Source organism: Pavona decussata, unplaced genomic scaffold (genome assembly GCF_977016875.1).
Source record: "Pavona decussata unplaced genomic scaffold, jaPavDecu1.1 SCAFFOLD_39, whole genome shotgun sequence".
NCBI lineage: Eukaryota > Metazoa > Cnidaria > Anthozoa > Scleractinia > Agariciidae > Pavona > Pavona decussata.
This window is the reverse complement of record NW_028145461.1, coordinates 1-15,336: the sequence shown is the minus strand read 5'-3', so window position 1 is coordinate 15,336 and position 15,336 is coordinate 1. Positions and strand designations below refer to the sequence as shown.

General features: G+C 38.0%; 1 protein-coding gene across 1 annotated transcript; it reads left to right on the top strand.

The window, feature by feature from the left end:
• The first annotated feature begins 5,916 nt into the window (after positions 1–5,916).
• LOC146483294 (uncharacterized) lies at positions 5,917–14,118 on the top strand. Its single transcript, XM_085105999.1, has 6 exons — positions 5,917–6,592; positions 7,301–7,395; positions 10,220–10,376; positions 11,927–11,990; positions 12,427–12,704; positions 13,076–14,118. The coding sequence occupies exons 1-6, from the start codon at positions 5,975–5,977 to the stop codon at positions 13,148–13,150; spliced, it is 1,287 nt and encodes a 428-aa protein (XP_084962125.1). The 5' UTR covers positions 5,917–5,974; the 3' UTR covers positions 13,151–14,118.
• The last annotated feature ends 1,218 nt before the right edge of the window (positions 14,119–15,336 follow it).

The window sequence follows — 15,336 nt, the reverse complement described above, 5'->3', positions numbered from 1 at the left end:
CTGTTGTTGCTACTACAGTTGGAACGTCGCCTACAATATGAGACCCCCAATATCAACATACGATATCAGGTGCCGACCTACCATAACAGGCGGCGATACTATAGTCTGTTGTTAAGTCGTGTTTTGGTGGAAAAACTGGCAATGTTATTGTTCCGGCTTCGCGATGTCTGTTGCAAGGAAGCGAAAATCTCCAATCTTGTGCCAGGCAAACACAAAAAAATGAAGTGGCAATACAATAGTTTCAACTGCTGGCCACTGAGTTGTGATGTAAAAGTCAAGTGACGAAGACAGACATAGAGCATCTATGCGTGCATTTTATGCTTCATAATGTTTCGGGCGAATATTCTGTTTTATTGCAATTCAAATACCGCTTCCTGTATTTCTTCGAACAGAAATTTTACTTTTATTGTCGCTGAAAACAAGCCTTTTTGAAAGAGGTAGAGGGAAATTATGTGAAAATCCTCGTGAAAATGGAATAAAATAGCTAATGAATGGACTTGATCGTGAGCAAATGTTTTTCTTTCACTTTCGACTCGTTGAACTCGGCGAAACTGCCCTAATCTCAAACATGTTAAAATTTCGCTCGATCACCTATCGTTCACTACAAAGGCGAAAACATGGAGCCTCCCAAACCCTTTATCTTTAACATGCTGATTAGCTTCGATTCTTTCTTTCCAGAATCAAAAGACAAAAGTATGAAGCTTTGTCCGGCTTGTTCCACATTTTGACTAAGCTGCTCTCCAAGCGAAACTAAAAATTAGCAAACTATGAAAGCCCTCTTTGATAATTAAGAGAACAAGCAACCATGATTACCTTTTATTCCCACACGAGTTGGAGGGTGCCGAGTTTCGAACAAACGGAATTTGAAGAAAAAAAAAACCGTGTCAGAAACCGATCTTGGGATTTGATCAGGCAAGAGTTCAGTACAATCAGTTAGATGTCAAACATTAACTGGAGCTGACCTTTTCGTTGTGTCGCAAATCGCTCATCGTTCCTATCTTGACTCTTGGTAGTTAGTATTTGGTATTTGGAAATCGAGCAAATCCTGTTGTCGAAGAAACGCTTGGCGAAAGAACGATACGACAAATAGCAATGGGATGTAATGAATTTCCTTTTCAACAACAGATAATTGACCTAACTAATTAAAATTAGAAGTTCTGATTGGCTAAAATTACTTTAACCGGAAATTCCACGATGTTGCCCGATTGCAACTCTGAGAATCACGAATATCAAATCGAATGCTCGCGATCTATTGTGGAAATTTGGGAAGTGATATTTCCAAAGTCCATACCTCAAATTTCACGGCTGCACGATGAGCTTTCTTGAAAACCGTGAGAAATTAATACTCAGCGCCCGTTTTGAGGTGTTTTTTTTTTTCGTCCAGGAAATATTAAATGGTCTAAAATTAGTCGAGACATTAATACATTGGTGAAAATCGCAAGTAAGATTCCCTTTCAATGGATTTTAGAGCGACTCCTGGATGACCCTCTCGCTGCTGCCAGTTGCTCCCGTCGCGAGGAGTGCAATATGTTCCGACTTAGTGATGTCTGTTGCAAGAAGGCGACAATCTTCAATATTGTGCAAGACAAACATGAAAGAATAAAGCAGAAATACAAAAGTTTAAACTGCTACCTACTGAGTTGAGATATTGTCAAAGTGAAGCGAGGAACACATTCAGATGGCGTCGTTGACATTTTATGGCTTGTAATTAAAGTTTCCGGGAAATATTCTGTTTTGCTGCAATTATACACAGCTCGCTATATTTCTAAGGAAAGAAATTATATTTTATTACGTGAAAAACAAGCTGTTTGGAAGAGGTAGCAAAAGCACAGCAAACAAAAAAACACCTGGACTTGATTTGAGGTCCATTTTCAAATGATCAGACGTTTTACTTTCACTTTCGTTGAATTCGGGGAAACTCTTAATCCGGTTTAGTTTAATTACTTTTCCGTAAAGTTAAACAGACAACCAACGATATTCAATGGACTTTGGAGTCACCCAAGAGAACTGAGTATTTAGGTTTCTCCGAAATTGCAGCGCATGACGTATTTTTCCAAATGGGTGGAGAGCGTGGGGGGAGGTGTTTCAATAAAGATGCATGTGGGAATGGTCCGGCTGTAAGTCAACCCCTTCTTCTTTCATTTACAAAACTTTACCACACACCCGACAGCCTAACTATGCGTTGTAATTTTTTGCCTAGCCCCTAGCTCACATTTCGTCGTCATTGGTCGTCGTCGCTAAAGTTCCTAATATGTTCAAAGAGGCGACAAACTCCAATTCTGTGCCAGAAAATTTAAAACGCGAAATAAAAAGCGGCAATATAAAAATTTCAACTGCTGCCCACTGAGTTGAGATGTCCGAGTGAAGTGAGGAAGACATTCGGATAGAGTCTGGGGCATTTTATAATTCGCGGGAAATATTATGTTCTGTTGCAATTGTACCCTTCTTGTCGTATTTCTTAGCAGAGCTATTAAATTTTGCGTCCCGTTACCTTTATACCAAATTGATTCATTATTACGTTTAACTGTCCTGCTACGCGACAGATTGTATGTGGTTTACGTGCGACTCAAAGATTATTTGATCCGCGAACGCAAACTTTAGTTGATTGAAGATTCCTTGGCTTAACCTTATTCAGAGTAACTTCAGGAACAGTAAAGCTATGACAGTGAAACCTGGACGGTAAATATAGAATACCTAGAAATAGCAAGGACTTTTTGAAGTTTTCTTTTTTTCCTAGATCAATATACATGTGAATGGAACTCATTTTTCCGTCAGAGATTGTAAAACTCTGATAGGGTTACCCTATACCTTCAGAGGTGTCTTTAGAGGAGTCTCGCGTCCAAGCGATGTAGTGCGTTCGGTTTAAACTGTAGATACCTGAAACCTTACATCAAATTAAAGCTTATTTATTTATTTATTTATTTATTCATTTATTTATTTATTCACCACGACATACAAACATAGAAAGTTACAATGAATAATAGACTAGGATTACAAGTACATAAGTTTAGAGTAAATAATAATAGTAAAAGAAGTAAGAAGTGGCGAGGAGACCTCAAGAAACCCCCGGGCTTATACTGAGAGGTCTCCTCGGAGATATGTTGGGACTTTAAGACCAGTAAAGACATTGTATTGAGATTTTTTAACATACGGTGGTGGTAAGACTATAAAGACATAACAGAGTCGGACGTTTCCTGCAAACTAAACCAAATAAAATAAAATGAATTGCCGAATTTATAGCGCTGTTTTCTCTAATCAATTTTTTTTACTTGGAGGAGCAACTTCAAAGAGCTAAACCTCGAAGGGATTTTGTTTGCCCTCAAATTTGGACAGTAGCTAGTTTAACATATAAACAACAAAAACGTGTCTGCGAATAGTTCTTTCGAAATATTTTTTCTCCGAGAGCGATTTTTGTACGATCACTCTACATTTTTTTTCATCCTATTTCGAAAATGCTCTATAACTTTTCATTGTGATTGAATATGGCAAAACGTGGACACGTTTTTTTAGCGCGTTGGGTCCGGAAACTGAGGAGCAAATTAATTCGCGAAAAACAGAATTCGCTTTGACTTGTAGCTTTAAAAAGGTGATGAGGACGCCCGCATTTAGAGGTCGTAAAAAATTTGACAATTCATTTTATTTCAAACTTCTTGGTATAGTTTGATAGCCAGCTCTATAAGCTTTAATTTGATATAGGGGTTTAGGCATCTACAGTTTAAACTGGATGCGCTACATTGCTTAAACGCGAGGCACCCCTGAAGGTATAGGGTAACCTGAACAAATTATTTTAAATAAGTTATGTTAAGCTAGTAAATAGGATTTAATGTATTTTTCTCATACTTTAGACACGTTTCCTTTTTTTTTTTTAGTCGAGTTACTTATTATGTGATCAATTTTTAAGAAAAGATGGTGTGATGTCTAACGACATTACCGACTTAATTAAATGTAGACGTAGATGTAAGTTGTACGTCTAAAACTGTTTCCTTTAGCGTCTGTGAAATGGGACGATGTCGTCATGATATGACGTGGGAATACGTTCAGCCTTGGCAGATTGTGACAGCAAAATTTTTGGCACACTTGGAACAAACGAGAAAACGTTTTCATAAAGGGATGGGAACTTCTTCGGATTTTAAGAAGCCAAAGTAGTTCTGCTTCTAGTGATGATCATTTAACTAAAATCACAAACCCTTTGCGTTCGAGCTGAGTCAGTTAGGAGAGCAAACACAAATTCTGTCAGAAATCGGGTTTGGTGTGCTGTTCAATCGCCTCCACCCTTTAAAGCTTCAGGAGAGAGAAATGAAAATGAGAGGAAACAGGTGATTACGAAACGCTCCTGAAACTTTTCGTTTTCAATTTTCTATGTTCTGGCGTCGACTTAACACACAAAAAAAATCTACCCCACGCCGCTCATGAACCAAAACGTCTAGACTTTTGCAATATAAATGCAACACCAGAGGGCATAAAAGACACATATTTTGCTTCTTTGTTTTTCCGTTTAACCCCAAGAGGATGAACAACGGCGCAGCAGGCAACAACTTCATTACATGTGATTTGAAGTGAAAGTCAGTGTTGAACTGAAGAACCTGGTTGCTTTCCGGCTTTAGAACTTTTTCAAAAAGCGGTTTATTACCTCACGTTAAGTTATAAAGGTTGTATTGGTGGTTTTCACCTCACACATCGTCACGCAAGTGAAAAAATAAAATCCTCAACCATTCAATAGATAAAGTCAAGAAATTGATATGTTGTAGAAGAGTGATACATAAACAACGTGTGAAAGCCACAAGGCTGTGCGATATCTCCTAATCCAGTTATTCGAGAAAATGTACCACGGAAAATTACAGAGTTTAGTACCGGTGCCCCGTCTGATGGGCACCAACATGGCGGCCGGAAACCAGCATAAACATCTGGAGTTTACCTTGGCTATTTCAAAACCTTTCTTCTCTCTGCTGAACTTTCACACGTTGACATTAACGCTTCTATTACATGTTAGCTGATCAGACCTAAAAACAAAAACGAGGCGAATCGATGCTTCCATGTACGTGACATGTTTAGAGCAGCAATCCTTCTGTCACGCACTGCGCAAAAATCTAAAATTCAAACTGCTCTATTTTCAAAACAAAGAATGCTATCCTGCTGAAAACAAGCAAGCCGATGGAAATTTAGATTTTCTTATATGTGATGAAGATAAAAACCCAAAATTGTGTTTAGTTATGAATTTCAGTTTTTTATGACGTCATGTGAAAACCAAGAATAGCGTATACGGGTGATGCATGTATAATTTGGTATCAGTTAACATTTTGTTAAAATAAAATACACCTTTTGACTGGCGAGGAAATTTGCATAGCGTCGTAAAGTTTTGAGTTAACTTCTAATAACGTTTATATAAAATTAACATTTTTATAGCAATGTTTATTTTTATAACATTGTTTATTGCAACCTTAATGGCTCCTAGTTTTGTCATATTTATAACTTTTGGAATACTTGATTAGTTGTCTTAAAGAAAAGAAATTTAATTTATATTTTCGGGAGAAAAAATTCTTTAAATGTTAATTACCTCCAGGTATTATAATGATTCTTGTTTTTATCCGTCCTTCAAATAGTTTCCTTATTAAGTAAAATAATAGGATAGTCGAGGTTTCACACACCCCTTATATTCAGATTGCTTCAGAATATCGCGTCAGAAAAGGAGGTTTTTAAGGTGATTATATTGGAGGTGGACATTCACCAATCACCTCACACAATGCACTGTACCGCAACCAAATTACATTTAGCATGACATGAGCGAAAAGCTGTAAAACGTTTATGTGACCACTATCTTTTGCACTTAGCATTAGTAATTCAAGTTTGAATTATTTATAATTGTGAAGGTCGATTAACTAGTCCATTAATAATATTTGGCGAAGTGAACTTCCGCAGTCAGAGACTCAAGTTTTCAGGAGTATTTGAAAATCTCCTTCGGCGAAAAGGAGCAAAAATGTTTACATTAACTTTTATCTTTCTGTTAATTTTATTCTGCGCTTGCAGTTTTGCACAAGATTCGGACGAATTTTTAGATTTAACTCTTAGTGACTCGTATCAGACATCGCAACCTGGGGATTACCCCGATCCAGAAGACGAAAATTCGTGCCCAGAAAAGCTTCACGCCTCTTGGCTTCTAAGACCACCATTCGTGACGATGCCTTATCGCGGTGGAAGCCGTAATGGAAGTGCTGTTCAAATAGGCGGCATTTTGCACGGAGTTTTAGATCTCTCCCTAAGCAAGTGTTGCGCTATACTGAGCGCAGGAAACAAAACAGCTATCGAATACAAATTCCAAGCTGCAGATAACAGATCAATGTTGCATAAAGACATACTGCATAAAGAGGCTGACCTTATTCTCCCGGTACAAAGCGATGACAAAGATAAATACAAAAGTTATCTTCCCTACCTGAAGATACTGAAGTCGCCTGGAATTGTTCTCATCCAGAGATCTGATTCCCAGTATCGGGTTAGCAAGAATATTCTACTATGGAATGCAGTCAGTAGTTGCTGGCCAATTGTTGTGTTAACCCTTTCGCTGTCCCTTATAGCGGGGATGTGTGTTTGGGCCATGGTAAGTGATTCTAATATGAGTAACAACAAACTCACGCGAACACCTTTAGTTTAACAGCATAATACGCATGCATAATAACCTAAGACGAAATCCACCTTTAAGTTTTCGAACAGGTATAAATAGCTAAAGTGAATATTGATCCCAATGGTCTTAAAGCATCATTCTTCCTGAAATAGTAGTTACCAAGTTTATCATATTTTTATTGCTGCATGTGTTAATCATCAAAACAATACGGCCTTATGAGAACCGTTCGGTCATAATTTGCATACTTTTCAGTAATCTTGAAAAATTATACTTTTCCTCAGTCATTCTAACTAGCCAAACAACGAGATATATATCCGAAAAAATTAAAACTTAAGAGACTATTTCAAGCAGATATAAAACAAATCGGCACCTCGCCTCGTAAGTAAGCCCAAGCAAGTACTATATTCATTTTTAATGTATATTGAATATTCTGTTCGACGCTGTCATTAAAATGCACCATTTACAGAGGAAGGAGAGTTAGTTGAACTTGTCAAAATTGCGGTTTTATTTCATCTCTGCCTGTTACTTTTCAACGTCTTTGAGAATAGCTTTAAACCATGCAATTCTTGAAGCAAACCTCTTTTCAGATTGGATGACCCCACAAAAGCTTTACCCTAAGATTAGAGTATGCATACTTTTTTACATTCGTTCTGCGGTTTATTTCTTATTTAACTTGGAATTCAGGAAACCAGGGAAAATACCCAGGAGTTCGGCAGCCCATTTTATCGCGGAGCTTTTGATGGCTTCTGGTGGGCCTTTGTTACCATGTCAACCGTTGGGTAAGCATATATGTTCTAAATAGCATTGATAATAGCAGATTGTTTTCCTTTAATAGCAATATAAAGGGGTTGATGGAACAACCGGGGCCTGATGTCAGTTTCTGATGCGTGTCTATTTCAGATATTTTTGTATTTCGATTTTTTCTAACGTGCTTAAGAAATACGTGACTCGCAAAACCTCGCGAAGCTAGAGCTGGGTGAAAAGCCCTCTTTATTCGTATTGTAGCATCAAATGAGCTAATTAAAAGGTTTCTGAACAAAGCAACGATTTTGATGAGCATGGTCTTTTCATAGTTTCACAGACTAGTTTGCGGTTAAAATCTATTTCTGACACGACGAAATGTACAACGGGCGTGTAGCGCTGTCGTGTTCGATGAAAATTATTTAACCGCGGCCACAAACGTGCAATTTCTTCAATGCAATCTTTCATAAAAAAGATTTCTGGGAGAAAGGGAAAAGATCCTGCAGAGATATTTCCATCCAGTGAATATTGATGAATATTGCAGTTGAAATGTGATCCGGTACTAAACGTAAAACTTCCCGATGCATGAAAATTTTTGCTCCAACAAACTGCGTCTGTTTTCCAACCTGTTGCTGCCTAGGAACCTTCCCTCTGTCTGACGTCATTCATACTTTGTTTTTCCCTGTTGCCAGGCAACATTACGTTGTGATTTCATCCGCCCCTGCAAAAAAATCTGCGGGGGATGCCAGATGTGCGTCCCAAGATCCATCGACCCATCGACGACAAAAAAATCTCCACTCAAAACCGTATTAGGAAGGGTTCTTCCTACGTCGAACGCAAATAGATTGTTTTCCTTTAATGGCACTATGTAGCGTTTGATGGACAGCCTCGGAAATTCGATGTTTTTAAAGCCAAATATTATAGCAAGATAGTAAAGCTCGATAGGAACAGTAAAATTACAGGTGTGAGCGTTATGTAGATAGAATAAGACATAACATAGCGCGCGCGCATCCTAATCTAATTCCTATTGGCGTCATCATGGTACATTTCTCAACATACGCACGGCCGTGCGTCCATCCGATGACGTGTGCAAGTCAGGTGAAGGAAGCATGCGCGCGCTATGTTATAAAAAACTTTTTACAGAGAGACAACACCATAAAAAAGGTATATTTATATAAAGTTAATAAGACGTTAAGATTAAACCGATATGAGAAACCACTTTCACCTTTTTTTTTCAGAGAATTTTGTAATTAATCAGAAACAAAACCTGTTTTCCAGGAATCGTTTACTTTATTTTCACTATGTTATAAAAGAATTGGTTCATGCTTTTAGCTGTGCGTATATCGAGTTATGGATGCACTTGGAAAGTTTGGAGAGCACTCAAGAGGCTAGAGTTGCTCTGGGCTACGCCTCGAGCAACTCTTACGCTTCTCTCGTGCTCTCCAAACTTCCCGCGATATACGCACGCTAAGCATGAACCAATTCTTAAATGTACTGTCTTAGCAACAACTGTGGACAATAATCCTGCTGGTAACCGTTGGATCAGATTGGCTTGGCAAATACAAATGATAAGAGAAGCAAAGCCCTAACAAACGTGATTGAAAGTATAAAAGATTAAGCAAGAAAAATAAAATATACTATAGAAAGGAAAAAGAAAAGCTAGTAAATTTCTTCGCGAATATTGAGGCCATGTGGAAGATCGAAGTACTAAAATGGGTACTGAAATGGCCCTTTCTTTTGCTAACCTTTGCTAACCATTTGAAGAATGCCCCCCATTTCACCCCCACACGTGGTTTCGTTATATTGATGATATTTTTTATGATCTGGACTGAAGCTCTGGATAACTTAAAAATCTTCATCGATTATCTTATTATATATAATAACAACATTCACCCTACCATTAAATTCACTAGCTCACACTCTTCTACTAACGTATCTTTCCTTCATATCAATGTTTCTTTAACTAACGACGGTAACATCAGTACTGACCTATACACTAAAATTACCGGCAGACAAACAACAACATCTACTGTATTCATCTTGCCATCCTCTACATACAAAAACGCTATTCCTTTCAGCCTAGCACTCCGCTTAAGACGTGTTTGTTCTACTGACAAAACGTTTAATACAGGCACTGCTCAACTTACTACATACCTACTCAAACGAGGCTTGAAACAAAACTTTGTCACCAAACAAATACAACGTTATGCCAACATCCCACGCACACTCGCTTTACAAACTTAAGACGTGAACAAACCTACAAACGTACCTTTTATAACGACTTTAATCCATCACTTTCTCACATCTCCAACATCATCAAAAACATTACCATTTACTGCTCTCGTCTGACCGCTGCTTGACTGATTGACTGCTTCCTTCTATATGTGGTAATTCTCTTTAAAAACAGCTAGAAACGTTATTACCGGGATCGCAAGGAAACCAACGACTAGCCTATCACGGTGCGATTGTGAAAATACTGAAAATGATGTATAATGTTTAGTGACTAACACAGGCGTACTCGGAAAAAAAGGATATCCGAGTGCTCCTAAGGCCTTCCGATTACTAGTTCGATGCTCTACCACTGAGCTACAGGAGACTCGTGGGAGCTAAGGCCATTAAACTAGGTTCATGGGACAAACATACGTTTAAAATACCTCATTATACCTCATTATGCGTGTATGAGAAAATGATACGTCGTCACTTTGGAATGCGAAAGGTATGTACTCTGATTGGTTCATTTCGATCACGTGTGCTGAATATGGCATTCTGATTGGTAGCTTTCTAGGGTTTCCTTATATCAAGATCAGCTGGTGAATATACTACTTCACTTTTCTCAGTACAGAATTTGATTAATTTTCACAGATATGGTGACAAGACTCCAAAGTCCATAAAAGCACGGCTGTTCTCTGTATTGTGGATAATGATCGGTATCACTTTTTGTTCTATACTAACAGCCACACTGTCCAGTGCTTTGACTAACGTCACAGTTGAGAGATACGATGTCCTTGCAACAAAGAAGGTATGGCACTGACAAGGAAGATACATTTCTTGTTACTTCAACGCATTAAGGATCGTTTACACGAGCGAAGCAAGCAAATTTCGAGGCTTTCGAACTATTTGTGCTTTGTTTTAACCATTTTAAAAGACAGATATCTTAAAATCACGGCCATCTTAGAGGCTCGATGTACGTTTGAAAGTTTTGCTATGGTAAAAGACCTTTGGACAGAAATGAGAAAGTGATAAGTTCTATTTTTCTTGACAGTTTGACGAAACAATCGGCGTTATTTAAAATCAAAGGCTTCTGTGAGCCAGCTCACAGATTAATAATGGTAATTGAACTGAGTGGAGTGCAATTTGGTCTGAAATCATACGCGTGACTTCAAAATCGAACGAGCGCGCAGCGCGAGTTTGATTTGAAATCACAAGTATGATTTCAGACCAAAATTGCACGACACAAAGTTCAATTACCACTTTATTACTCCTATTTTGAAATCACAGAGTATCAATGTCAATATTAATATTCTATTTTTGTTACTTCATTTCCATTTTGATGGGCTAAAGAAAGGATGCCATTTAGAGCAAAAAATGATGCAATTTGGGAATAAATTGCACTGTTGAGAGCCAATCAGATTGCAGGGATAACTAGTGAGTACAAAATGGGTGTAATAATTGAAAATTATTTGGTGGGAAAAGACGTTGAGTTGAAACTATAGTCCAAGTTGGGCCAGTTACATTTGTCTGTTGGCGGAAGATTCTTTAGTTTCCACGTTTCTTCAATGAAAATACACAAAACTTATAAGAAAAAAGCTTTCCTAAATGAAAAATTTATTCAGATGAACGTTTATTTACATCCAAACAGCGAACGCGAAAAATTTTTGCTTCGAGGCGAACAACACGCAAGGGATTTTAAAGCATTCCAAGTGAAATTGAAAGTAATATATAAAAAACAAGTCCAAATGTTTCATCAGGACATGGGGTTCAAAACACTGAGAAACATAAAAGCAGGAAACGAACGTGGAGTGCTTTAATTGTTTCGAGGTGTTTGGAATTCTGATGAAACAGGAAGCACGAGTTTTCGATACGACTTCTCAAAATCATTAGTAATTCATCAAGAGAAAACAAAGAAAATCACCACCGTGACCGAGGTGTGGATATGTGATCCTAATTACCATAAAATTTTGCCAACTTTAGCCTTGAATTTCTCCAAGAATTATTCCTCATTTGAGAAGCCATACCAAACACGCGAAAGTGTGTTTCATCAGATATCCAAACACCTGGCGAAGTCGTTTAAAAAAACTCGGCTGCGCCTCGTTTTTTCAACCTACTTCTCAGTGTTTGGATATCTGATGAAACACGCTTTCTCGTGTTTGATATATTACTTCTCAAACTTGAATGGAATGCGATTATCTTTTGTTCTATTTTGTGCTATAAAGTCCAGGGGAAAGTCCACTCTAATACCAGAAAAAACTGTTGCAAATCTCATTACATATTCTTGAAAACAAGAATGCATGACAATATTTAATTTAACACGGTTAAATTGTAAACATCGAATGCCGTATTGTTTCGCAGATCGGTGTCGTAAGGGATAGTATCGCACTTCAGGAAGCAGTAAATCTTGGTGTTAACGCAACAGGTCAGTCTACTGATGTCATCACTCCACTTTCTTATTCTAGTATAAAACTCCAACGAAAATTAAATACTGCATTTGCAAAAACAAAGGCTGAGATCAACGCATACACGTCAATGAGCTATGATCTGACATTTTGAGGTCGACGGACCGACGTTTTTGAACCGAGGGAAAGTTAATTCATATTCGTTCGAGAAAGCTGGGAATTGGAATTAATAAAGTTCGAGTTAGCTGATAGTAAATAACTGAAAAAAATGGGGTCAGACCCAGCAGAAATCAGGTTTTGTTCGTGTTAGTGGGGAGTTCGAGTTAACCTAGTTCGTGTCAGCAGTTTTACCGTAGTTAAAGCCAGAATCGGATATAGACCTCTTTCCGGCTCTGGCTCTCTGATTCAAGCAGCCTCTCACTCATCGTTTGAAACTTATTTCCTACCAATTTATAGTCTTTGAAGACCTTGACGAGGGCCACAATGCTTTAGCCGATGAACAGTCAGTTGATGGAATTTTGGAGGAGATGTTTACTTCAATCGAATACCTGAAACAAAAGGAAAATCCAGGGATAGCCATTGTCCATTTGTTTGAAAAGAAACACGGATATGGAGTCGCATTCAAACAACACGTTAAGGACGACTTTGGATACAAGATTTGGAGTTGCATGAAGAAGGTCATTACATTTGTGACAGATAATGAAATTTACACTGTAACAACAATTAAAAGCAAGGTAAGATAACTTAAGCTTGTAAGTTCAATATAGGCAGACTTCGTCTTGGGAAGAAACAACATACTCGGGAAAACAAAACCAACTATTTCCCTCGGGACCATAGATATTACGTCCTTTACGGTCCGCAACGCAAAGTGATGACGTCATATGACGTGGTAATCAGGATATGATTAACCAAATGGCGGCCATCTTGGATCCGCCATTTTTAATTTCTGGATCTTCCCAAAACTACGTATACGTACAGGAAAGCGCCGAAATTGAACGAAAAAAAACTGCCTTGGTTTCCATGGTGACATCGAATTCAACCAACTCTAAACGACCACATCAAAAAATTTCTCAGAAAAATTTCTGAAGCATTCCTGAACTTTCAGGGTACTTGCTCAGCTGACATTAAAAAAAGCCACCCCCTCCCCGCCACCGGTCAAGATAGGGAAATGTTTCTGTAAAGATCAGATGGTAAGTTGCTTGTTAATTAAAAGGATTTAACGAGAAAAATTAAAAGTAACGTTATTCGACGTTTCGATGTATCCAACATCATTATCGAGAATGGAGAGAACGTTTAATGTCAGAGTTGCTGAAAGGGTTGAGTTTGAATAATTAAATCTCATTCGATGGTATTCCTGCGCATGCGTGCTTGATTTTTTATGCAAATTAGTTAGCAGAATATCTTTGCAAGAATCGAGTCAGACTGCACGTTTAACGATGGTTTGAGCTCTTGTATAAACAACATTTCATAAACAAGGCAGTCAAATTTATTCCGGTATTTTTTGAGGACCGAAAAATTGTCCGCGATGGTTGATTTCTCGACCCCATGTTGTTTCATGTGATTCCCAATCGAACATCTTGAGCTTGTATGTACGTTAATAGAGGTGTCGATTTGTAAAACCGATATGATATCGATATCTATCAACGCATTAACGGATATGCAAGCTCAAGATCTTCGATTGGAAAACACATGAAACAACATGGGGTCGAGAAATCAACCATTGCGGATAATTTTTCGGTCCTTCGGTCCTTCGCTTCCCTTCAGTGTCAGCTATATCTCTTGCTTATTCTGCTGTCTCAATAACTTCAATTTCTACCCATTGCCTACCAGTACCTACCTTTATAGCTCTTTATGACGAGAAACCAATGAATTACCAGTGGATTGTATAGTGCACGTGTATAATAATTTTGCTCAAGTTGCGTTATATATTTTGTTGCATTTTGCTTCTAGTTCTTGTCACCAGTCACTTACTATTTTATTAGTTCATGCACAGGCAGTCCAAGCTCAATATCAGAGAGCCGTTGAGTTATAAGGATTTGTATTAGAAACAAACTGGGACTCTAGGGATGATTTCAACGGATTTATTCCGTTTCGTGCCTTGGGCATGGCTGAAATACTGTTCGGCCTTTCGTTACACTTAGCAGTAGAAAGCCGAATGACGCTAACTCACCGAAATCGCTTTGAATCGGCTTAAAAAGCTGGTAAACGACAAAAAATACAATAAGCAGTAACGTAAGTTGACTTCATTGACAAAACAATGTTTGTTTCTACCATTTTACACAAATCCCTTGTATTCAAATACAAATCCTTATAACTCAACGGTTCTCTGATATTGAGCTTAGGCTGCCTGTGGTTCAAGTTAAACGATTACCCAATCTGATCCTTCCTTAATTTGCAAAAAATAAATAAATAAATAAATTTGACTATAAAAAATTGCGATAAAACATTTCGTAAAAACATTATAAAAAGGTTAAAAAACACGACGTTTCGATGTACATTACATCATTATCAAGTGAAATTAAAAATGCAAGATTGCGGCTATAAATACAAAAATGGACAATAGATATTAATTAAAATAGTAGCATTGAAGAATGCTACCGGTTAAACAAAAAGTTTCGCACGTATAGAGTCCGTTTGAGTGTTCAAGCAAGGCTTAAGTTTCTTGATGTACAGCATTTCAAATACCAAACAATCAAATTTGCTTTGACACTTTCTCAAGATGTTAAAATGGCCCTGATTCAATAGGTGTTTGCTCCCGTGAGCTTCAAGAAAATGTTTGCCAATTGCCGAGTTCTTGTGCTCAGCAACGCGTTGAAAAAGGTGTCTGGCTGTATAGCCGACATAATCTGCATCGCACAGATCACATGAAAAATAGTATACAACGCATTGCTGATTCACAATCGACGGCTTAACTTCCCTAGGCTTAAGATCATGTTCTAATTTCCTACTAACAAAAACTGGCTGTAATATGGGGCCAATCTTATTACTTAGGTCGTTAAATTGCCTGCGAACCGCATTGGCAGCTACTTGATCCTTAAAAGGAAGGATAATTCTGATCTTACGACCGCCTTCAGGCTTCTCTTCCGCTGCCTGTTCCGATACATTACGAAGAAAATTACTAATGATGGAATCTATGAGAGCCCTAGGATAATCTAGGCGACTGAAAATTGAGCGCAATTTGTTACATTCTAAATTGAAAGCTTCTGTTGTGGAACATAGAGCGTACGCGCGATGTAACATTGTTTTCACTAAAGACACCTTGTATCGTTTGTCGGTATGGCTATGGTAATGCAAGAGTAAGCCACTGTTCCCAGCATGAAATTTACAATGGAACTCCCTGTCAGTGGTAGGATTCCTTTTATTGGC

Excerpts from the sequence above, each read along its gene's own strand:
- LOC146483294 (XM_085105999.1), top strand. The coding sequence starts at position 5,975 with ATGTTTACATTAACTTTTATCTTTCTGTTAATTTTATTCTGCGCTTGC. Across the intron at positions 6,593-7,300 it reads GGATGTGTGTTTGGGCCATG|GAAACCAGGGAAAATACCCA; the intron begins GTAAGTGATTCT and ends CTTGGAATTCAG. Across the intron at positions 7,396-10,219 it reads GTTACCATGTCAACCGTTGG|ATATGGTGACAAGACTCCAA; the intron begins GTAAGCATATAT and ends TAATTTTCACAG.